The sequence below is a fragment of the Haemorhous mexicanus genome, chromosome 2 (genome assembly GCF_027477595.1).
Source record: "Haemorhous mexicanus isolate bHaeMex1 chromosome 2, bHaeMex1.pri, whole genome shotgun sequence".
In the NCBI taxonomy this organism is placed as follows: domain Eukaryota; kingdom Metazoa; phylum Chordata; class Aves; order Passeriformes; family Fringillidae; genus Haemorhous; species Haemorhous mexicanus.
Window position 1 is genome coordinate 42,005,524 of NC_082342.1, and position 24,548 is coordinate 42,030,071.

Here is a 24,548-nt window from a genome sequence, read left to right on the forward strand (position 1 = left end):
CGAGGCCTGAGGCATCTAAGCCATTTGCATCAAAATGAACTGACAGTTCCTCTTGAAATGAGAGGGTATGAACTAGTCTGCGGTGTCCAGCCCAGGTATTTGGATTGTGTCCTTGATCCTGACAGCTGAAACATGAGGCTGTTGGTCTCCAAACATTTACATTTTTCAGATGATATCCTTGGTCTAAAGTTTTATTCCTGTCCCAAGTTAGTCGTAATTGCAAGTGGCTGATCTCCTGCATTAGTTTCAAAGGACAGAGAGGGATAATTTGATGCAAATCCAACATATTTAAATCCTTCAATCAGAGCCTGTGTAGTGTGATTGCACAGTGAATTAATATCAAAATTACACAAATACTTTTGTCTTTATGCCTGGGTAGTTTTTGACTATTAATTATTTAAAGTTGATAGATACAGAAAAGATAGATAGATAGATAGATAGATAGATAGATAGATAGATGACGAATATAGAGAAAAGTTAGATATAGAAGAATAAGTTCCTTAGTTTTACTAACTTCTTCATGTATACAATGCAAAAAACATTTTAAGGACAAAATTGCTCTTTTCCTTTGCAATGAGATTTCCCTGAAAAAATTGTTTCTATTTTGAAAAAAACACCAAACTAATAATTTAAAATCTGTTGTAATCCTAATTCTGAAGCATAATATCTTCAATCAAGCCAACTCCCTGTTCAAATCAAAGTTTTTATTATATTTAGTATTATGCAGACATTTTCTTTTGAAGCCTTGCCCACCAGAAGAGCTTGGGTTTGCAGGTCTCCCTGCAGTGCTTGGCAAGAGGAGCTGCTCCTGTTGCAATGTGCTGGCTGGCTCCTGGAGAAGGCTCTGGTGTCACTTCTGAGAGCATAGGTTTTGCCTCATGTAAAAGGTGGCTTGGGAGATCCAAAAAAGCATGAGCTGAAATAATTTAATCTAATTTTAGTCACCTTTATGTATTTTCACTAAAGGAATTTTTAGCATCCTTGTATTTGCAAGAGACAGCTGTTTTCTTTGGTCAGCCACACCTTCATGTTGTTAGCTCCAGGTGAGACTCTTGGATCTCTGGATATTTGTGCCTGGGTTCTTTGCTGCACTTCAAATGGCACCAGATGTTCCTGTCCATGGTGGATGACTGAACCTTGCTCAGAAAGGCAATGCCTCCCTCTTGCCTTAGGCATCTCTTTCAGTGTGGGCTGGGGGAAGGGTGTCTCTCCCCATGGCCTGTGTATCTTCGTGTCTATCCTAGAAGAGACTTCTTCATGATGATTCAAGTCAGATGATTTAACTCTGCTTTCTCTCTTATTCCACTTATCTTCCTATTGGAGGCAGTTTGAGCTCACAAGTCCTTCAGACCACAAAAATCAAGCCAGAAAATAAGTTTAGAATAGCAATATTTAATATTTACATATATCAGTGGTCACACAGTTGGCAGGACAGAGGGTATTCCCAGGAGCACACAGACATCCCCAGGGCAGGACAGCCTGGAACAAGCAGATGGCAGCAGCACAGTGCACTTATTTTTCTGTGCCGGAGGTGTGCCAGTGGGTATCTCTTCCTCTCCTGGTGCTAGCACAGCCAAGGTTGGCTTTATCCCAGAGCTGAGAGTAAGGGAATCAAAACCAAGGGATGAGGAAGGGCAGGTATTTAGGGACTGTGAAGAGTTCATAGAGCCCCTGTGCTGATGAAGGAGCCTCTCTCCACCTGACTACATGCAAACATCCTTCTTTCCCACTGCCTCTTTAACTCTTTTCCTGGTTTGCTGTCTGCTGTATGTGGTTGTGCTGTCCATGCTTCACTGCTGGCAAAGAACATGAGCTTTTTAAGCCACCTGGCAGGTTTGGGTGCACCTAGGGATGGACTGCAAACTTCAACAAGTCTTAAACTTTCTTCTTTACAGAAGTTGCATTTAAATTTTACAGGTTAAATTTCCTCTTTCTAGGGGTGAAACTGTGATCCAAGGTGCATATGCTCCTCATCTAGGCAACTGGCCTTTTCTTCTCCATTTTATACAAAGGAGAGTTGAAGCATTTTGCATGTTACATTAAAGGACAGCACAAGCAGCCACATATGTCTGCAGTAAGTGTATTTTAAGAGCTTGTTCCGATGCTATAGTGCAGAAATACAAACAACTTTGAGAAAACATAAATCAGGAAAAATAGGCTCCAAGTGCTTTAAATATATTCAGGTTTTCATAGCTGCCTACGTGCATTCAGGATGGGTAAAGATTATTTCATGGTTTGGCTGACAGTTCATGTCCAAGAATTAACCTTTGAGGAAGTCACTGAAATGATGAGTTTTCTGAAACTTCCAGTCATGGACATTAGCTCAAGATCAAGGGCTTGCTCTTGAGTGATGATGGGGAATTATGCAGTTCCTGGTTGGTATTACTGTGGCTAAAATCTAAAGCTGATGCAATTTGCTGCCTTCAGATTATATCTTCTATTTATTACTAAGCTGCACATAATTACTACATTTCTCTTTGGTGAGTTAATTCCTTCATCCATGTGCTCTATTCTAGAGCAGCCTTACAGACCTGTGTGGAAGTTAGTGAAATTCTTAGGCAGTTTCATGAAGGCAAAATTGGTGGTGAGGTTCTTCACTCTTTTGTTAAACCAGACATTTCTAAACTCTTGCTGCAAACGCTATTGCCTGTGTTGACCCAAATGTTCCTCTAAGGCTGCCACAACTCTCAGATGTTCCTGAAGAACCAATTTAGAAGTGCCCTGGGCTTTGGCAAGGGGATCTGGCTCCAGGCTGGCAGAAAGAGGCTGAAAACCATGTTCTTCAGTTCCTCTGCAGGGTCTCAAACACTGCTCCATATATTCTCTGCTCATCCTCATTCAAATCTCTGACTGCCCCATTTGAAAATTAATAGGAACAGACAGGTGAGCTCATAGTCAGATTTGGGGAGCACAGGACATTATTTACATCAGCCAGAGAGCATTTGCTTCATGCAGCTGATACATTAGCAATAGCGCTCCATTTCCCACGTACATGAGAGGGCAAGTGGTGATCTTTTATCTGAGGACTGTTGTGCTTTAAACAGCAGTAAGGGCCAGACAGATTAATGTTTTTGTCAGTACCTGAGGTTTAGCAGGTATGTTTAGAGAGATGAAAATGTGGAGTTTCAGACTGAAATGATCTAGCCCTTTTCCACCCTGACTTCATTGTAAAAAAATAATTTTGCCCTGTGAAACACCTGAACTTTTTTTTTTTGTTGTCCCCCATAAATAAAACAGCACAGTGCACTATCCTTAATGTATGTGAATCAGCATTTTGGGCTTGTCTTGGCATTCCTTGTAGGTCATTCACATTCCAGAAATATTTGTCTGAAAGACAATGAATGAAAGATGATTAGTAAATATTTCAGGGGATATCTGACTTACTGCAAATATCTTGTACAATGAAAAGAAACAAAAGGAAAGGAAGCAATAGTGATAAATGAAATTTGGAAGATGTTTTCTTCCATTCTGTAAAATAACAACATTACTGCATTTGACCAATTTTAAAAATCTCTACTTTTTGTCTCTTACTTACTTATGCTGGGAAGGGTCACTACATTTTATCAAAAAGGCTTCTTAAATAGCAACAGAACCATGCAATGAGTATGTCAATGTCATACTGCTGTTTAGAAAAATCTGAGGACCAGGTTATCCCTGACTATGATGTGACAGACAGAAGGAGACTGTGCAAATGCATCTGTACTGCCCAGAGGAGCTCGTCCAGGGACTGTGCAGATCTCTCAGCTCATGTACCATCACCAGAGCCTGAAAAATAAAAGTGGAAAGAACATAAAGGACCCTTTTACTGCATACCAACCTTTCTTCTCCTCATACATGTGCCACATATGAATCCAGTGAGTCCATTGATGACTTGAATGAAACAAAGAATAGCTTCAATCACACCAATGACCAGGAGAATAGAGAAAAGGACAATATTCCAAAGGATGATGTTTTCAGGTTGTTTGCAAATACTCCATGTTGTCTGGTTAAACAAATAATTGTCTCTGTGACAGAGGAAAATAATTGACAGGATATTAGAAAGAAAAAAACTTGAGAATGCTTTCTCTGTTTTCTGGCATTTTATTTTCTGAACTTGACTGCACAAAGGGAGTCTCAAATGGTGCTATAATTGGTCAAAGCTGGTGATTCTCCCCAGAATTCCCTTCACTGCAGATGTGCAATCGATAATTAGGGAGGAGAGCCACATCTGTACTTTGTTGCATGCCCAAGAACCTCCTCTTTGTTGTATGGCAAAATAATGTTAATAACTAAAGAGAAAGGTCCATATGGTTTTAAAATGTGTCTCCACATTCTCCATTCCTGCTGTGGTACCTCAGCCCAGTCCATTCCTTATCTCTAGCTCTGATTTGAAGAGCATAGTTGTCAAGGTTGACTTTATAGATTTAGAGAAGATTTTTGCTTTGCTTTTCAGAAGCAGGTGGAGCAGGCTGAATTCCTCATAATTTAACAGATTAATGTGGCACAGTAAGCAACCATTTCCTTTTGACTCCAGTGGGAGTCACAGCTCACTTTTGAAAGCGTGGTGCAAATTGCACAAGGGGCTTGTGGCAAGTGCAGCAGATGAAACCCAGGCAATTTGCCCAAGGATGATTCCTTGGTCAAAGAAATGACCAGCTGGAACATGCTACTCAGAGAAATGTGAGTTTAGGTATACACAGGGTGAACCATGAGTTTATTTTGGAAAAATCCAAGTTCACTTTAAAAAGACAAGGGAGGGATAAGAGAAAGCAAAATTGGAGGAGTTTGTAAGCCATACTTACTCCAGAGTGTCATTCCTGAAAGGGTAGAGGTATTCTCCATCACCTGTGTCACACAGAGGACCCCCAATCAGCCCCAACAAAGAGATGACCACACAATATGCTCCTCCTGCAAATCCCATCACAGACAGGATCACTGACAGCAGCATCTGAAAGGGAAAAGACCTTCAACATAGTGTGCACAGAGGTGTGAGTAGCATGGAGAATTCACAGTGAATGAGAAAGAATTCTCTTTCTTGTCTCTTACTTTATGCTGAAAATACTACTGCTGCTAAATTTGTGGGAGTAAAAAATAGCTGATTTTTCCTGACTATTGTAGCTGTCCTAGATGTTAAAGAACTTATTGAGTTTTATGCTTAAACTATCAATTATGAAAAATCTGGTGAGTTTTCTTTCAAAAGCCAGTAGAGTCCTGGATTGATCTGTTCTGTATCATGTGCCTTGGCATTTCCAACTCTTTACCTTTCTTGGCCCTTGCACCAACAGAAAAAGGCAAGCAACTACTGAACCAGGTATGAAAGCAAAAAAAGATAGGTTAATTGTTTTTGCTAATTGATGGAATGCAAAAAAGCCTTTCTTTTTGCTGCTTTCCTTCATTTTGCAACACCGTGACCCGTGATTACCACTTCTTATGTTGAGAAATCTAATTGTGCTGGATGTGGCAAAAAACCAGCAGTGACTTCAAATTGTATGTAATGCATTCATGTTTTACATCAGCCACTCCCACAGAAATGTTACCTTTACTCCATTCTGGGTCATTTTCTAGTAATGAATGGGATGTATCCAGTTGCTGTTTGTCTATAGAAGCAAAAAATCCCAGGAGGGTGCTACTGGTGGGGCATCTAGGACAGGCTTCTCAATTGTCTTGTTAAAAATCACTGTTTGTGCTTGTTCACAACTCTGCCAGAGAGCCAGGGGAAGACCTGGTGCAGGGAGAAGGCAGCAGGCCTGCCTTAAAGTCAGGACAAAGGCATGACCAAGGAAGATCATACAAAATACTCTCGTCCATGACTCAGGTTTGAAGCCACGTATCTCAAGTCTCATAATTCCCCATTGCCAGCAAATACCAGGTGAAATCCAACAGCCCACAAGACAGGTAGAAACCTTCTCCTAGTCCCAGTTGTTCCACAGACCACTGCACTACACAGTCAAATGGAAATATCCACTATCCATGTTGGAGTTTTTTGAAAAGGCTTCACTGTCTGAACACATTCATCCTGGTGAAAGGAGTTTCCAGCTTCCCAGCCAAATGCTTTCTGTAGAATTTTGCATGATGCTGGTGTGTGAACTGGCTAAATTTGTGTATTGTTTTGCCTCTGAAGCAATCCTTGAGTTAAAAGTTGCTGGGATTTCTCATGGGATTTATTTAATCATAACTGAGTAACAACTCAAAGCTGGATACTCTTTCCTTAGTCTTTATCTGCATGGGAGCTGAATTGTCTCTTAGCAGAGCTCCATTGTCAGCAAAATGTAGCTAATGTAGTCTATTCCCCTGGACCAAAACAGTGTCTGGGTTGTAGCTGATGCACTGTCTCTCACAATAAGATCACCAACCATGCCTTGTGGTGAAGGTGAGTGACTGATACTCTCTTTGAAACTCCAACTTATTCTGAATCATTTTTCCCAGCTTGTTTTCACATTTACTTTGACTCTGCATTCTGCTTCTTGGTTGAAGGATCCTAATTATGTTAACAATTCATTTTAGGGCATCCCAAAGATAATTATGAAGAAAAAGTCAAATGGTCTTTTGGTACTACTATGTTTCATGATAGCAGTTACTACTAGTAGTACTTGTCAGTGCTATCTGTGATGGCTGTCTTCTGTCACATGACTGTCTCATTTGGAATCTGTTGACTGTAGGATTAGTCTCATCCCAGCTATTTCCCTCACTGTGTACAAGATCATCTAGACAGAGACTTTACTTGTCACCGAAAGAGGAGTCTGAAGTTGCTACAGCTGTTAGATTGGCTCTCCTCAGCATTTTCTAGACATGCAGGGGCATTTCCCCATTTTATCTACTGATCTGGAGACTTTTCCGGAGGCTTGCCTCATAATCTGTGAAAATCCAAGAATTTTATTAACCATTTAATCATCTCAAACTTTCAGCATTTTCCCTAGTTGTACTTCTCATTGAAATATTTCATTTCCTCATTTGTGTCCTTAATTGCAACAGGACGCCTAAGCTGGGACGCTTGAGGGTGTTGAAATTTGTTTCCCATGATGTTGGCCTGTTCTGTACTCCTGAAAATGTTTTGCTGACCATTTTTGCCGATTTTCCCTGCTTTATTCAATCCTTTAATTGAATTGTCCCTGGTGAGCTGATGAAAACTCATAGAATTCATTCTTTGAATGTTTGTATCAGCTACTTTGGTGAAGTTACCAAGTTCCTCCTGTTCCAGCTTGTGCTGCTCATTAATACCCTGGTTCTTGCTCCATACACATTTCTTTCTTCTCTGTTTCTTTGTCTGGAAGTGTTTTTTGGCTTTTTTGTGTTTTGGGTGGGTTTTTTTTTTTTTTTTGTTGTTGTTTTTTGTTTATTTGTTTGTTAGGTTTTGTTTGTTTGTTTTTGATGGAGTTGTTATTCTGTCTGGTTATCTGGATATCTTTGCTTAAGTTTGTCTGGAAAGCTGCAATGGCTGTTCTTGTTCTACTAGTGACTCTAAAGGAGGCCTTAGAAGTACTGGAGTATATGTTTGCTGATGCAATGAGAGAAGCTGTGTTTTGGGTGGGTCTTTTTCCTCATCACGTCAGTGCAGTGGATAATTTCAGATGTGTACGTGCTAAGCTGCAAGCTTTCTAAATCTATTACTTTCCAAATTCATTACTCCATAATGCAAGGACAAGAAGCTATTGATGTATGTTTGTAAGTAATAATTTAAAGTTGATTAATGAAGAAACTTAATGTAGCATGTAATCACTGTGAACTGGAAAACTCACTAAAGTGAATAAAAAGTATGAGAAACATACTATTTTTATTACTGTTGAAGATACTTTGGCAGTGTGTAAAGGCTTTGATGAAGTCTGAAACTATTAAACCAGGAATTGTGCAAAATAAAATAGAACAGAGTCCCTGCCCTGAGCAAAATGTTATGTTTTGATTGAACAATAATTCTGATCAGTAATAATTCTTTAACCTTTTTTTCCTTTTTTACTATGATAAGAAATTCTGCAATTTGGAGTATTCAAGTGTAATTTATCATTTTATACCTAAGATCTCCAAAGCAGAAAGGTGCCCAAACTTGCCTTTGGATTACAGAGGCTCCTGAGTAGTTCCATGAGGGCTATTTCTCTGCCAGTAGGTGGGGAACCCTTAGCAGGTCCATCCAGACTTACCTCCCAAGGAGCTCTGGCACTTTGGGAGGTTGCTGATATTGTGGATGTTTGAACCAATCCCAGGAGTCCTCTGCTCTCCAGGGCCTCACACCATACCTACCCTGCCTTCCATATACAGCCCTTATAGTCAGGACATCTGAGCCCCCCTGCTCTGGATGCCTGTGCACTTCCTTCCACTCTCCACAAAGCACACTTTGCCTGTAGTTTCGTCCCTTGAGGAAGCAGACCATCAGCCTTCAGATCTCCCTGCAACACTGACCTCTTTTTGAATGTTTGGAAATCACTCTTCCCCAGGAGCTGTGCAAGGTAAACTTGTTTTTAGTGTTGTTCACAGACATTCACTCTTCACTCATGTCCCCATCTCATCCCTACTTTGAGCCACAGTCTGTTTAAAACACAGGGGGCAGAGCTTCACCATTTCCACCTCACAGAGGTGTATGACTCCAGAGGGGTGTGTGTTCAAAAAGACAGCATTTTCACAGATAGACTGTCCTCACCGAGTCTGTTTTCCAATTTGGTTCAGGTAGCTTCATCACTTGGCCATCAGCCACTTTGTGATATGGTTTAGTGGGCATGGTGGTATTCATTTGAAGGTTGGACTTGGTGAACTTGGAGTTTTTTTCCAACCTTAATGATTCTGTGATTCTCCTGATACTACAAAATATCCCAGTGCATAATCAAATCATTTTCCTAACATCTATTTTATCCCTCCATAACAGCAAATAAAGAAGAGGAGAACAGCTTGTTGGTAACCAATCAGTGATGGGAAGGTGCAGACAGGGTATCTGGCATTGATGTACTGCTGCTAGGAATGGCTCAGTGAAAGAGGAGGCGGAGAATGGAGGATTGTGGTGGGTTTGTGGATGTGGGCTGCTGGATGACACTGTGCTACCACCTGTGTTGTTGGGCTGGAAAGTGAACCCAGCCAGCCCGGGGAAGTTTGACTCTTGGCTCTGTAATATTTAGGGCTGGGATGAAGGATGGAGAAGAGACACCTGAGATGTTGTGTGAACTCAGCCCAGTTCAGCTGGATTTCCCCTTGTGACTTAACAGATTCAGCGAGCCGCTGCAGTGGCTGGTTTTCATCACTGCTTTCTACATCACACAAAGTCAAGCAAAGCAGCTAGCTCAGGCACTGTTTGCAGGGTGCCTAGGATCACACCCCAGCTCTGCAACTGGCCTGCTTGGCCATTGTCAGCATCCTGTCCATGCATGGGACATTTGGTAAAATCAGTGTAATGGCACGTCCCTTGGGACATGCCTGCTAATGTGTGACATCCTAATAAAGAATGCTATTTTAGTATTATGAACCATAAATTAAGTAAAATGTTTTAAAGAGGCAAAGGTTTTCTCATGGACCAGACTAAATACTAATTGAAGAGTACATCAGAGATGTGCTTTATTGCATGGAATCTCTCATTCCGGGCTGCTTCTGGGAAGGATGCAGACTCAGAAAAAATTCTAAATCAGTTTATTCTTGCCAATAATGATAGCCACACAGAAGTCTGTGCCCATGGCTTGAGGATGAATGGAGATGCCTTTATAACATGTTACTTTATAATATTCTTAATTATCAAGTAAAATATCTCTCTGGCTTTTCTGTAGCTGTCAGAGAGCCTAAATTGCATTTTCACATTTCACATGCATAATATTTGGGCACATGTGAGCTACTGGTCAGAACTGCAGGAAGCAGTGCTGGCTCCAGATGCAGCTCCAGCAGTGCTTCCAGATGCAGCATCTCACACTTTGGGTATGGATCTGCAAATAGGGGATGTGTGTATCCCTACAGAGAAAAGCAGGGATGAACCTGTGGAAAAGCAGATTGCCATGGAAGGGTATAGAGGAAACAGGACTCTGTGGAAGCAGGAGGAACAGGCAACTGTCTCAGTCTTTATGATTGCCTTGAGCAGGGGAAGCTGGAGCCATGTTTTACTTCATGAGATGTAGTCCCCTTTGCCCTCAGCATTGTGCCTGAGGGCTCCAGCACCAGTCCTGGCTGATTTCCCTCCTATCGGCAGCTGCACCATCATAACGTTCTTGTTGGCTAACTGAGCTCTCAGCCCCAGCCCATGGACGCTGCAGATCAAGCTCCTCTTCTCTGTTTCCCTGACATGGCTGCTGACAGTGGTGTGATGGTTTGTCACTGCTCATTTCCACCTGCTGAGCAGCCATTTCAAGAGCTATTGCACAAACTCTGTCTTGCCATTTCAACACAGGAATATCCACTTACCCCACATCTGTTGGCGCAACATCCTGCTCCACCTGCTCCCAGCATCATGAATGCTGGCAAAATAACCTGAAAGAAAAGCACAGGCTTTGAATTGGTGTGCAGCACTTCTGCTGGGGTGGTTTTTAAATTCTAAGAGCTTGGGCATCATGTTCCTCAAATATAAGTCACCTTCTGTCTCTTCTCTGGGAGTTACACCTGCTTGGATGTTGGTGCTGCTGAAAAGTTACTCAGAAATAAGCGTGGCATTACACCTAGAGCTGTCCAGTAAATTGCTGGTACATCAAATCTGATTGCTGAAGCTGTACTGCTTTTTTTCAGGGTATAAAAAGGTTCAGCACGGTATTGCTGGGGTTTTTTCTTTGGAAAAAATGTGTCAGTTTTGAGAAAATTTAAATTCTGCCCAGAAAAGATACACAGTTGGACTAAGAATTATGTTAGTGTAAACCTCCTGAGCATTCTGCTCTGGATTATAATTAGGAAATCAGCCTTGATCTTCCTGAAACAGATCTGACTTTGGTTTGGGGGGGGGTGGTTTGTGCTAAATTTCTGGAAAACCTACAAGATGGACTTCAGTCAGTGGGGAACTTCCAGTTCACATCAGCTTTCTCCATGGTAATTATCAGGCAGAGCTGGATCAATACAATGCAGCCAGTAACCATCTATGACTCGGGATATAATGCTGCCTTACAGACTCTGGAGTTAGGAAAAGTTGCCTTTAGTTTGGCAGCCAGAGGGCAAGAAAAGCTTTTGTGGGTCTGGCTGTGCAGCCAGCACACTCCCACTGCCTTGTCTCTACACACCAGTGCTGGTTAAAGCATGTCAAAGAGCAGCACAAGTAAAGGAGTATTAAAAAATTAGGAAATGGTTATCATAAAGTTAAATGAAAGAAGGAGAACCCAAATCAATCATTCAATCAATCAATCAACCAACCAATCAAAAAAACATAAAAGGTAAAAACTGCAAAAATGGCATGACTAGATGCTGGCAAGATTTTTTTCTCATGTAGGGCAGGAAGAGCAGAATGTCCATGATGAACAAAGCCTACGGAATTTATGTGTAGTGTGAATATCTCTGTTGAGCAGTGTAGGACATTGTTATGAAACTTGCTTAGATTTGTAGGCTCCTAAATATTTTTCAAAGTATTTATTCTCTGTTGCCTTTTATGCACACCCTAGAGGCAACCTACAGCACCTACAGTGTTGGCTGGACCACATCTGGAAGCCTGCAGAATAGAGCATTGAGGTTAAAATGTGTTCCTCTTCCTGCAAAGAAGTCAGCTCTTAAATAATCACAAATGGTCCCCAAGGCAGCCTCAGCCCCAGTGTTCTACTGTCAGGCACTCAGAAGGAGAGTTAATACCTCTGCCCATCAAACCAACATTCCTTTTCCTCCAGGGCTGTAATTTTTCTTTCGAGGTTTCCCATCTAAGTGGCAAACACTTTTGTGTCCTCTATTAGCCTGGCTCAGGATGAAGGGTTTGCTTGGCAGCTTTCTTTTTATGCAGTGCCTGATTATAAACACCTGCCTTTTGACACAGGCATGAGAATTTGCTGGGCTTGGCTGTTGTCAGTAAAACAAGAGCTGTGTGTGAGCCATGGCTCAGTCAGGCATTTCCTTCTGTTGCTCACAGGCCTTCTATGAGGAAAGGCGTTACTGTGACACATAGAGCCAGTCTTACTCTCTTTACATCCTAAATATTTGAAATAAGGAAATTGAGAGGTTTTCATGTCATATAATTTCCATTAGAAATTCAGCAGAGGAGGAAAGGGTGGAGCTGGCTGCTCAGCCAAAGGGTGCGCTGATGGTCTATGTGTCAGTCTACAGATGAAATTCCCGAGCGGAGGGAGGTTTGCTGGCTCACTGTTGTGGGGTGATTCTCCAAGAACGGGCAACCTGTTGGCATGGCTTGCCTCAGTTTCCTTTGGGAGGAATCCAGGTGCATGGGAGAACATATTGCAGCTTCATCTTTCCTCACTGGAGTGTCAGGATATGGACCAGTCTCCAGTCGTGGAACATCCTGTCCCTTGGTTTAACTCCTTAGGACACTGAAAAGCCAATCTTCATTTTCCCATGCTTCCAGCACCCGGAAGATGGAGCTGATGACAATGCTTTCTTTCCCCTTACCTGTGGGCATTTCTCATGCTGTTTTCTGGAAAACATGTACACTCAACAGCATTGTTTGTGCATCAATAATTACTCCTAATGCTGTGTTTTGAAGGTCAATGCAAATTTTTCCTCTCCTCTGACTAGTTGTTCTCATTTTTGATGTATGTGGTGCTGGCCACAGGCAAGTCTGTGTGGAAGCCTTAAAAGAAGGCACGTTCTCAATGAGCCAATGACGCTCTCACCTCTAACATCTTTCCTTTCCTTTCATTGAACGCCAATGACTCCTGGGCTTGCAGTGATACGAATTTTCCACAAGGTCTCTCATGTAGTTGCACTGCTTCCTTCTACAAACTCATGCTTATGTTCAAGCTCAGCATGAGTAATAAACTCAAGTGGTAGCCACAAGAAGAAGCAGACAAGCTGCTGGTGGAGAACAGTTCATTGAATGACCTTATGCCATGTTTCTGCTTTGGGAAATATGAGTACGAACCAGATCCACCGCAGGCTTTCCATAGACTTAAGCAGCAGCTGCATTATAGGCTGACTGTGAATGAGATTTACCTTTTTTTAAGTTAATTATTCTTAAAGATTCATTTATTTTTTGCCCAGCTCTGTGCCAGTTTGCCATCTGCCCAGTACTGGTCATATGCATGTTACTTGCTCAGCTTTTTAACTGCACTTGGGTAGATAATTGAAAGAGCACAAGGGGAGCAGGCTTTCTGATGAACTGGAAAGATAAGTATTGCCCAACATGTTCCCTTCTAGACATGGATATTCACATAAGAGTGATCTTTCCTGAGGCATGGAATGGAGAACTAGTTATAGAAGAGCACATTCAAACCAGATCCAACCCAAAAGATGGTGGGTGGGAGTGTGGGAACAGGAGGCATTCAGCTTATGAACCCATTTGCAACTCCACATTTGTAAAGTGTTAGCTGGGTCTCGAACTAACACCTGCTGAAACACGTTTCTGATTTTCCCTTAATGTTTTTGTGAATTGAGGGTGCAGACAATAGTGAAAACTCACCACCTCCAGCTGACCTCAGCTTTGCTTTCACTCTTGGAGGATGAACACTCGTGTAACTCTTCTCCACAGTGAGCAGTCAGGCCTACTGCTTCTTCCTAGCTTGGAGTCCTGATATTTATTTCAGGAATGTTTTGTATTTCTTTGACTAGGCACTTTTTTTGTCGTAAATGCATTTTCTCAGTTACATACCCAACTTCTCATTTAAGCTGTTCACATGGTTATGCAAAACATATTTTCACGACCTTTTTTTTTAACTGAGATTTTCTTGGCCCCAAATTTAAAACAAAGCTGAACGCAACTCCCAATAAATATTAATCTCTTACCAGTATCCCAGCTCCCAGAATGCCGTGGAAAAACCACACCAAATCAGTTATCTCGCTGAGCTGCAGTACTTGTCCATTGGGGAAGTACAGAAGAATGTTGGAGACAATGGCACATACTGCCAGTGGGAAGAGGGTGATCCCAATGCACTTTGAACACTTCCCCGTGCACATGGCAGCTCTCTGCTCAGGAAAGATACAGGGAGGTTTGGGTTACTGCAGTGCAGGGAGCACCAGATTTCAGCAGTTTTATACTTTAATGAAAGAAGAATACATTTTTTACAAAGAAATGTTTCAGGTAAAACATACACAGATAATCCTGTTCTACAGACCCTGTTCCCTTCAGAGAATTTATTTAAAATTGAATTATTCACAGCTGGGATGTTTAACTGAATTTATTTGAAATTGTAGGACTAAACCTGTGTAGGTAGGAAATTACCAGAGAGTTTCATTTTAGTTGTTAATAGACAATTGTCTGTCCATTGGGAATATCAGTAACAAAACCATGACTCCACAAACAGATACCCTGGCTGGCAGTCAGGGCTAAGGCCTTGAGTGGAATGGGAGGCGGATGCTGTCCTGGTTTAACCAAGCTTGGTTTTCAGTTGTGGGGGGGAAGATTGACATCCCCTTTACCAATCAGAGGGCTACTTTTGGAGATTGACACCCAGTTAAACCACTTAGAAGAGCTGGATACACCTCTATGAAAACACATTTAAGGACGGGCTAGTGTGGGGAAGCTCTTTTGGCTTCCAGCCTCTGAAGAGGTAGCCAGCCGGGCCCAGGCCGGCCCCTTGCGGCTAGGCCGGGCCTGCCCAGGCCAGGCTCATGTGGCCCATGAGGCCAGGTCAGTGCACTGCTTGGTTCAGATTTCCACTGCCTCCAGGCCATGCCACTGGGACTGTCCCGTGCAGCCAGGACTGCTTGGCCAGAGTTGGCGTGACCAAGACAGCGCCATGGGCCAGGGCTATCTCAGCATGGCTCGCACATAAACTTTGCTGTACTCTGAGACCAGCGCCGGGAGTGGCCCCGCAGCCAGCGCTGGAGACAGCCCCAAGGCCAGAAGTGGCCAGGGCCAAAAGACGGCCCCAAGGCCAGAAGTGGCCAGGGCCAAAAGACAGCCCCAACGCCAGAAGTGGCCAGGGCCAAAAGTAGCCGCTGCCGGCCCAGTCCAGGAGCAGCCGTGTGGCTGAGACCATGTGGCTGCAGCTATCTCAGCATGACTCACAATAGACTTGATTTGCTTAGCCGCTTTTAGCCAGCCATGCTGCAAACAGAAAGACAAAAGCAGCAGCAACAGTTTTGTTTCTTTTTCCTGGTGCCTTGCATGAGGAAAAAGCTCAGGGGTGGTGCCGGCAGCCAATGTGGCTCTCATGGTGCCAGCAGGGACCACGAAACCAGCAGCTAAAGACACAGCCATTCCTCAATTGCAGAGCCTAGACGAGATCAACCTTTCAGTGCTGCAAGACTATAAAAACTGTTTCAATTGATAAAGCTTAAGAACGAACAAACCTACAAACACTAATTCTCTCCCAAATCAGGAAAAAAAAAGAGTGAAGGCACGTAGAGAAAACAACATAGAATGCTGAATTAGTAAATATGTCAAATTCTATATGGGAGAATTAAGGAGATGCCTTAGTCTTAGGCTGAAATTTTTTTGTGAGGTTGTAGTGGAGACAAATTTTTTGATATATCAAACTTCATTTTTTCCCTATAATTCATAAAGTGCATAAAGAAATGCAGCATTCACCCGCAGCACATGAAAAAACTCACTCATGTGAAAGCATATAAATGCTAAAAAGCTATAATCCTATAAAAAGCTTAAAAAGATAAGAGAGATGAGAAACTTTGCCCCAGGGATAGAAGAAGAAAAACCTCTGTTCCCAGAGATAAAAAAAGAACTTTTGTTTTTATGCTAAAAAAGCATAAAAGCTTATCCTTAAAATAGTACCCCATGAGTTGACGTAGCCTGTAGAAGCAGCTTTGAGAAAGCTTCAAAGCATAAGAAATACCTTCACACTGCAAAAAATTTTCCTTTCCCAGGCAGCTGATTTGCTATGACATTAAAGCCACGAGAAAACTTTCTCATAAAAAAGTCTCCATAGCATGGCAAGAGAGACTCCTCTCCCCAAGTAAACTAAAGATTATTTTAGAAGTGGTAAACTGACTAAAAGTTCCAGGTTTTGTCTCTTCATGTTGTCAGGGGGAAAGAAAAGAGGGTGTGGGGGGAAGATAAGTGTTCTGGAGAGCTATTCTGATTTGCTTATAATTTTTCTTTTAATACTGTTAATAAAGTTCTCTTTATACCCTTTAAAGTTCTGAGCCTCCTCCTCCTAATCCATATCTCACAACAAGAAATACGTAAATAATTTCTAGTGGGTGCACTAACGTTTAGCCAGCACTAAACCCATTACAGATGCCTTGGGTTTTCTGGGACCACTGTCTTGGGAAGCTGATTTGAAATCTCTTGCACTGAAGGTATAAAAGAACAGGAAATGGCTAGCAAGGATACCATGTGAATGTTCAAACCTGCCTTGGCACTGAGACAAGCAGGGAAGCCTCCCCAGGGTGCCTACCAGCTGCATTTCCTCTGTTTCAGTCAAAAATACACCCTCAACAAGAATTTGAGACATATTTATTACTGTTTACTGTGACGTGATTATTCTGCACGTAAGGGTTGATAAGACTGTGGATTATGGGCCTGCTTGGCACCCACCCTAAAATATCTGAAAAGCTGCAATCTTGTCTAATTCTATGTCTATTTGCTAAGGATAGGTCAAAAAACCATCCCATCTCATTTTCAGAGATCTGTCATAACATACAGTGGCTTAGTAGTTCATAGCATCCAGGTTCTTTTTTTAAATCAAAGAATGAACATAAATGAAGCACTGGTTGAGAGAGATCTCTGCAGGTGTCCAGTCTGACCTCCTGCTGAAAGCAGGACTGCCACCAACACTAGGTCACTGTGTCAGCCACAGCTTTGTGTAGCTGAGCTTTAAAAACCCCCAAGGATGGAGCCACCACTGCCTCTCTGGGTGACTTGTTGCAGGGTTGACCCAATCTCTTGATGAAAAAGTCTTTTCTCGTGTCCAGTCTGAATCTCCAAAGCTGTAAACAGGGCTGTTGGTCCTCATTATATCCTCTCACACTGCTCCATAAGCTCTGTCAAACCCCAGTTTTTCATAGGCTGTTATTAGACCCCTCTTCACCAAAGTCTACAACCTCAGCTCACACTGCACCCATGACATGGTCTACAGCCAGAAAGAAAAACCTGATCCCTACAAAAATGGTTCCACAGATATGCCTCCATGTCAGTTTGGAAATTTCAGACTATTGGGTCAGAGATTATTGAACTTGCATACCACTTTCAACTTTATGGCACAAACTGATCACAACTTCTTTGTGATGTTTTATCATAACATCATTCCACCTCAAGGCTTTCAAATGCATAAAAATATAAAATGTGCATGAAATTACAAAATATCAAGCAGTGGATTTCTGTCCTCAGAGAGAACTGTCAGTTTATGACAAAAAGGGCTTTGCTCTCCTGTGAGTCAGTTACCAAATGCAAGAGAAGGGTAAGGACATGGGCACACACCATTTTGTGCACACGCAGGTGCCTTTGCTTGTTATTCGCAAATAGTTTTTGTAATAACTGAGGCAGACAGCAATGAATTGTCCCTCAATTTACTCATGTGCATTGGCTAATCCAGAAAGTTTTATGACAAAGACTGGTGTGGAGAAGGCATTAAGCAGGCTGGGAACACAGAAATCAATCAAGGCTGGTTTCCCAAGCAAGAAAAAGTACCAGGTGAAAGGTATCTTGAAGCCATTTGAGAAAGGCAGAGACAGGCTAAAAGAGACTTTGGCGACAGAATGAAGACAGTAAAGAAATAAGGTAGGATATCAGGTGAGATGTCCCCTGACCTATTCAACTATTCCCTATTCAGAGGGAAAACAGAAAGAATTTATGGGGTGCCATATATTGCTGTGAAGCAGCTGTGGCTAACAGAGACTTCTTCTGAGTTTGCATTTCTATAGCAAAAAATTTGGATTGTTCTCTGCTGCTATGAGTTCAACAAGAGCACTGTGCTTGTATGCATTTTCTTCTGAGCATTTTGCAGTCATGTTGAGCTTTATACTCTGTCTTTAAAATAAGCTAACTGGCATTAAACTATTCCAGATGGGATCATTTTTAACAGAGATACTTCTGTGTTTATGGTCATTACCCGTTATTTACACAGTGCTCAACATTTGGCAAAGCATTTTGCAAGCCTCTGGAGAAAGTCCTAGCTCAAAGAGATAAAAATCTAAACAGACAAACAATGTGCAAGTGAAAGATGAAGTGGGGAAAGGGAATCGAGGAAAATTGAAAGAATACTGGATATTTCACCTGTCTTTCAAATAACAGTGTCTAGGTTATTTTGTTACAGTAACTCTTGTCTGCCTGCTTTCCCGTTTCATTCCAGCTTTAGCCTTTCCATTTGTTTGCCCAACCTCACCTACCTCCCCTCCCCAGAAAGAAGCAAACAAGCAGAGGCACAGCCTAGCCTCCTTCTACAAAAAACTAAGCCTTGTAGTTGAGTTATAAATTCTCTTCTGCATCTTTTGTACATCACCAGAGGGCCTGGTTCTTGTATGGCACAAAGCAACATGACGCTGGTTTGGTGGGAAGAGCTGGGGGTTCCAGCCCTTTCTCTCTGACCTATCTCAATACCACTTCAAACTGCAGGGAGAACTTACCTAAACAACAATCACCAGACCTAGTGAGAGCCTCTACCACCTAAATCAATGCCGCTTTGCCACCTGTGCACATCAGAGGATCTGCATGTGTTATTATAGCTTAGGAAAACACTCCGGGTTGCCAGAAGCACTAAACCACTTTATTAATTCACCAAACAAAAGCACATTCTACAGCTTCGTTAAGCAAGGTGGCTAGAGCAAGCTTCTAATTTTTAGTGAGGTTTTAGAAAGTTTTGCTTTTTAATGCTACTGTAAGCATGCAAATACTTTTGCTTACCTTCTAAGCAGGGCTAAGATGACCTCCAGAGTTCCCCAAAGCCGGCTTCTGGCTTTCCAGCTCCTCTCTCCTGGAGTGTGACCGTCCGAGCAAGGCACAGCGATGTTTTTGGGTGATGGCCTCTATTAAACAAATAGCTGTTTCTCTCTGAGTATGAGGAAATACCCCAAGTTATCCCTGGTTGGCCAGTGAGAGGTTGGCGTGTCACCCGCGGTTATTGATTATTTTAAGGCAGTGTTCCAATGGTCAATGCCTCAGCCCCCGGGACACATGGATTGGAGCAGTGGAGACCTTTTTACAGCTGTAACCATTTCAGCTGTGTGGAGTTTGGCAGAAGAGGAAAGGCAGGAGACGGCAGAGGAACGATGAGTACCTGGCAGAAAATGTGGTTGGAGTACGAGGCGGTGGCATAGCAAAGTCTGGCCATTGGTGTGGCATCATCTTCTGCACACCAGGCTGTGGCTGTTAAAATTCAGTACTGGCTGTGCTCCAATGCATGCTCCTGGGAGAGTTAGGTGAGGAGAATAGGGATGGGGAGGGAAGAAGACTCACAGCAAGACAGGAGAAAAAGGAGAAAGAAGGACTGACAGGCTCTGGAGAAAAGAGAGATGTGACCAAGGGAGGGAGCAAGGAAACAAAAAACCACACTATTCCAAGGAGGTGAGAGTGGGAATAGAGAAGGGAAACTGAAAATTTGCTTTGGCAGTGGAGAAAATACAGGTTGAAGAGACACTAGGGATGGGCCAAGAAATGTAAAGCACAGTGAAGAGTAACAAGACATTGAAACTGAACTGGGAGAAGACTCAGGAGAAAGGGAGTTTCTTTTGTAGAAAATGTGATGATAATAATAACTGTTAAAATATGTCTGAACTTTCAAACACAGAAATACATATGTTTCTTGGAAAGTCAGATTTGGCCCCAGTTGTGCTGGGAATATACCCAGATCCCTTCCTTGAGGAAAACATCCCCTTTCTGACAAGCATCTGCATCCCCACCTCTCACCTTCATCCTCTAAACTGACTGGGAAAGATTGGTGGTGAAGGGTGGTGAAGAGTTGACGTCTACACCCATGTGACTTTGGGCGTAGGTGTCAACCTAGGCTGGACTTGTTTCTTGTGAGAGAAACAAACACTTCTAAGGAAAAGAATCACAAGATCTATTTTAGGAATTACTGTAGCATTACACTAAATCACTAATGGTAAAAGAATCTCACCTCTTGTTCAGATTTGGATGTCAGAATCTGTTGTCAGATGAATCACATCCATGAGGACTACCAGCATGGCAGAGTGACTGCAAAAGCACCAGGAATTAAATCCCTGGTTGCATATTTAATATAAATAGTAATATCAAATAATCACTGACTCACAACCAGTGAAAATCTTTAGTGATCTCAGAGGGATCTCAGGCAAAGAACCTTAATTAAAATGCAAATGGTAACAAGGAGGAAAACTGAACTAACTCTCTGAATCCAATGCCCCAAACTTCAACTGACATCAGCAGCAACAGCCTTTAACCATGTTTGGGGCAGTGCTTCAACCCTAAGGGAAAGGAGCAAAGTGTCATACAATCTTCAGACAGGATGGAGGCATGAGGTCTAATGACATTTAAACTAGTTAAAGAGTTAACTTTAGAACAACTTGAAGACCATCAGCAATTTTCACTGACAGCTGGAACAACTGGAGGGACCTGCCAATTTATGTAGAGAGTTAAGAAGCAAATGAAGGAACTTCACAGTGATACTTAAGATGAACCCTGCCCCTAAATCTCATATCCTCGTTGCTTGGAGTTTTTATAGACTTTAACTCCATAATATTTCTCAGGCACCACCTTTCCCATCTTCCCATACCCAACACCCTAAGCTGGGCTCAGCATCCTTCATTTTGATTCTGTTTTTCTCTGGTTTTGCCTGGCTCATACTCCTCCAGGATGATGTGCAAACCTCACCTCTGTAGTTTCTCTCCTATACTGTGTCCCCTGCATTACACATTCTTTTACTGACCTTTTTCATTTTCTTCTCTGCATTTTCCAAATTTTACCTATCAACAGTGTAGATTTTAAACTGTTTGGAGCAAGTTCAGTGTTTTCATCTACATTTCAAAAAGACTTATGTGCTCAGGGGCTTAACAAAAGACTAGTGCTTCTAGTCACTACAGAAAAAATAAAATACTAGTAAGATATATTGAACTCTATTCCCTTACTGGTTCAAGAATTTCTTTAAATGTGCTCATTATTAAGTAGGATCTACATTCAGTCTTTGATGAGTTCTGTGCTAAGTGCTGCTCATTGTGAGGCACAGGAGGAATGCCAAAAAGAAGAACAAATTAAAAATCTGTATTAACACCAGGCATCCTGACTCCTACCTGTTTTTCTAAAGCAACAGACTCACCCAAAATAAATGAAAGCAAGTAAGCTCTAAAACACTTAGAAACACTGAGCGTTGTCTGTGAAGTGTTTAGTAGCTAAGCTGAGTGTATACTATTGTGTACATCTATTTTTCCCCCTGCAATATTGACTTTTAAGGCAATGAAAACATTTTGTGTTCCACTGATCAATGCCTCCTGATTATATTGACTTACTGTGCAGCAGCTCTGATCCTTCTTTTATTTCTACCCTTTTAGCCATAAATTCTTTATTAATTTTCCAGTTACACGTAGTAGCATGGGAACTTAGAGAGGAACTGAAAATATGTGAAAAATCTTGTTCATCATGATAGGAATGAAAACAGTTCCAGCCCCACAATTTCCCTGAGTGGTGCAATGTGAGAAACTGGAGAATTACAGCCATGGGCAGGTTTTTGAAGGGCATATCTGACTGCCCACTTATTCTATTAATTGATCTGCCCCATTTGGAGTGTGGCTGCTGGGCACTAAGGAAAAATGGCCTATTTGCTGTTGGTATGCTGAGGAAAAAGGAGCAAGGAGCTTTGTTCCCATCTATTCTTGTACAAAACTTGAGTGATTGCTCTGAAGTCACAGCTTTTTTCTGAGTACACAGTGGCACTCCACTCAATTTAATTTATTCCATTTTGACCCAAATTATTTCTTGCTGCTGTTTCCTGTGACACTTTACTGTTAATGTTCCCTTCAACTGAGTGAAAGGGAGGTAGATTGACCTGAGATCAGACTGCTGTTAGGAAATTTAACTGCTGTTAAGAAGCTTTTTCCGAGATGAGCTGGCTCTGGGAAGGTCCATGTGCTTGGGCACTGAGGTAACCTGGCCTGGAGAGCCAGCTGCCCCTGCTTCTCTTGCAGCAGGTGCCCCCCAGCTGAACCTGCCTGCCTGTATCCAGGAGCATGCAGATGCTCTGTTAAGGTAGAAAAAGGAAGATGGAAATGGCACTTTCAGCATTGTTCAGGTTTTCCTTTATCTGAAGTATCCAAGACCTGCATGACCCAGGCCACGAAGAGCTGATTGCACAGCAAGAGTATTGAGGAAGCTGAGAAACAGCTCAGTTAAAAAAGGGTCATGACTTAGAGCAGAGACAGCCAGAAAACAACTTCTTTTAATGGCTGAGTGGTGCAAGTTAAGCTTTTTATATTAAGGATACCTACGAGTTTGAAGAGGGGGAATGGAAGTTATTCTGGACAAATTTTGAAATAGGCTCTCTGTACTCTTGGGGAGTGTATTTGCTGCATTGCACCATCATGCACTGGTGGTCCCAACACACTGCATATGCTGGACATGCACTTCCCAGCAGCAACAGTCACATGGATGAATCTTTCCTTCTCTTCCATTTTGCCTATTTTTCATTTCCCCCCTGCTTGTTTCTTTTCTCTTGTCTCTCTTTTTATGCGAAATCCCCTTTCCTACATACTTAGATTCTCCCTGCTCCCTGAGATGACATCCTGCTAAACACATTTTTCCCCCTGCAATGGCAGCACTCTCGTCATTGCCTCTGGAGGCACTTGCACCACTACCAAGAGATTGTGCTTTGGGAATAAGACCTGTCATTATCAGTTACTCTGTGACCCCAGGGTGGCACAGCCAACTCTCTGCAAAAGCACCTTCTGGGGTGAGGAGAATGGTCCTGAGACAGCACCCAGTGAGCTCTGCCCATCCAACAAAGCATTATCCATTGCTTGCTTGTGTGTACAGATGTTCATCTAATTTACAACAAAGCTTGTTTTATTTAATTATCTGAGTGGTTTGCCCAGGGACAGCACTGTACCAACCCCAATGTTTTCTGAAATAGCAATGGACTATGACCTGTGGCCAAGGGTTGTTTGTACTCCCAACAGAGAACAACACTGTCACTATCCAATATTAAAATAATTAGAGGTTTGTGCTTTCATTTTGCTGGTTTCATGCAACACTTCTTTCTGGTTTTGGCTGAAAGGCATTTCTCATCCATATGTTTTGACACTGGGGTTTGCCCAAGAATGTGCTTAGGGAGAGGGTGAATTAGGAGCTAAAAGTAGTTCTGACTGGAAAATGCCCCTATTTACCTGAGCAAACAGGAGAAATCTTATTGGTGATCCTTCTGCCTTCCTCTCTTGCCCTGAACTGCTCCAGGTTTCTTAGGAAGTCTTCAGTAATGAAGAACAAATACTGGTAATATGCTGAAGAAATTTGTGGTTTGTCAAAAAATGCTCATTGTATTTTTTACAGATGTTTGACACTGTCAGGAGGGAAGGTTTCTGTAGTCCAGAGTGCTGGTTTTGGCCAGACTGAGAGATGTAGCTTATCCAGGTAACTTGAAAGAGATTACAAATCTCCATGCAAGGCTGGGGCACCTGGGGCAGTAACTCCCACCAGAATGAAAGAGGAGGGCAACACCCAGGAGGTCAGAAGCGACCATTAAGTGTTTTGTTATTGCAAGGGGCACTGTCCACTCGCTCACCATCTCCATCTGGTTTTGTGCCAAAAGGAAAATCAATACTAGCTCTGTGTGCGTAGTTGTGATGTTTTGAACATGCACATGAGGCCAGGTTTGTCACCAGAATTACTGCTTGCTAGTAGAAGTGCTTACTACTTACTTTGCCTGTTTCAGAGAAATGAAAATATGTGGGAAAATTAGATAAGTCTTTGGAAATACAGCTGTTTTTCAAATCCTGATGTTTGTTTCTTTCCAGCTGGTGCTGGCTGGTTGAAGAAAGGACAATCCATCCCTTTGCTGACTCCAAAGCTGTTAGTTGTTTGCATCCATTGTGGGACAGGATAGTATTTAAAATCTCCACGTACACAGCAGAAGGGGCTGAGGCAATTAAATCAGTATTTCCCTAAGTGATTTTGGGCATTTCTTAGCACTGCATGGGTTTCTGAAAGGGATTCTCTGCTTTCGCAGACAAACATATCCCAGATTTTCCCAGAAATTCGGCAATCTTCATCTTCAAATTATTTATTCTTTACTGTTTCTATGTCCACTGAAAGGCAGATTCAAGGCTTTTTTGAAGGTGAGGGGACATTCAGGAAAGTGAGCTGCAGGCATTTTTTTTTGTGTGCCAAATCAGGCAGACATAATTAAAGGTCCTTTCTGAAAAGGGGTGAACTGTCTGTCTCCATCCTTGGAGATATATACTCTCCAGTCCTGGAAATATTCAAAAGCTGTCTGGGCATGGTAGCTCCAGGTAGCACTGCCTGAGCCAGCATGAGGAAGAGATTAGAAAACAAGACTTAAAAAAATGAACAAACCATCTGGAGTATGCTCGTGTCATTCCTTGGTGGTGTAATCCATTTTTTATATTAGGTGTGGGCCTGAGCTGAGCTAAGGCCAAGACCTTCATTAACTCTGTGA

At 42.3% G+C, this 24,548-nt stretch overlaps 1 protein-coding gene across 1 annotated transcript; it reads right to left on the bottom strand.

Annotated features, from left to right (window-relative positions):
* Positions 1 to 689: 689 nt before the first annotated feature.
* Positions 690 to 18,952, bottom strand: LOC132323396 (transmembrane 4 L6 family member 1-like). Its single transcript, XM_059838563.1, has 6 exons — positions 18,815 to 18,952; positions 13,798 to 13,977; positions 10,342 to 10,407; positions 4,782 to 4,927; positions 3,818 to 4,004; positions 690 to 3,327 (listed from the first exon to the last, which is right to left on the bottom strand). The coding sequence occupies exons 2-6, from the start codon at positions 13,966 to 13,968 to the stop codon at positions 3,307 to 3,309; spliced, it is 591 nt and encodes a 196-aa protein (XP_059694546.1). The 5' UTR covers positions 13,969 to 13,977; positions 18,815 to 18,952; the 3' UTR covers positions 690 to 3,306.
* Between the last annotated feature and the right edge of the window lie 5,596 nt (positions 18,953 to 24,548).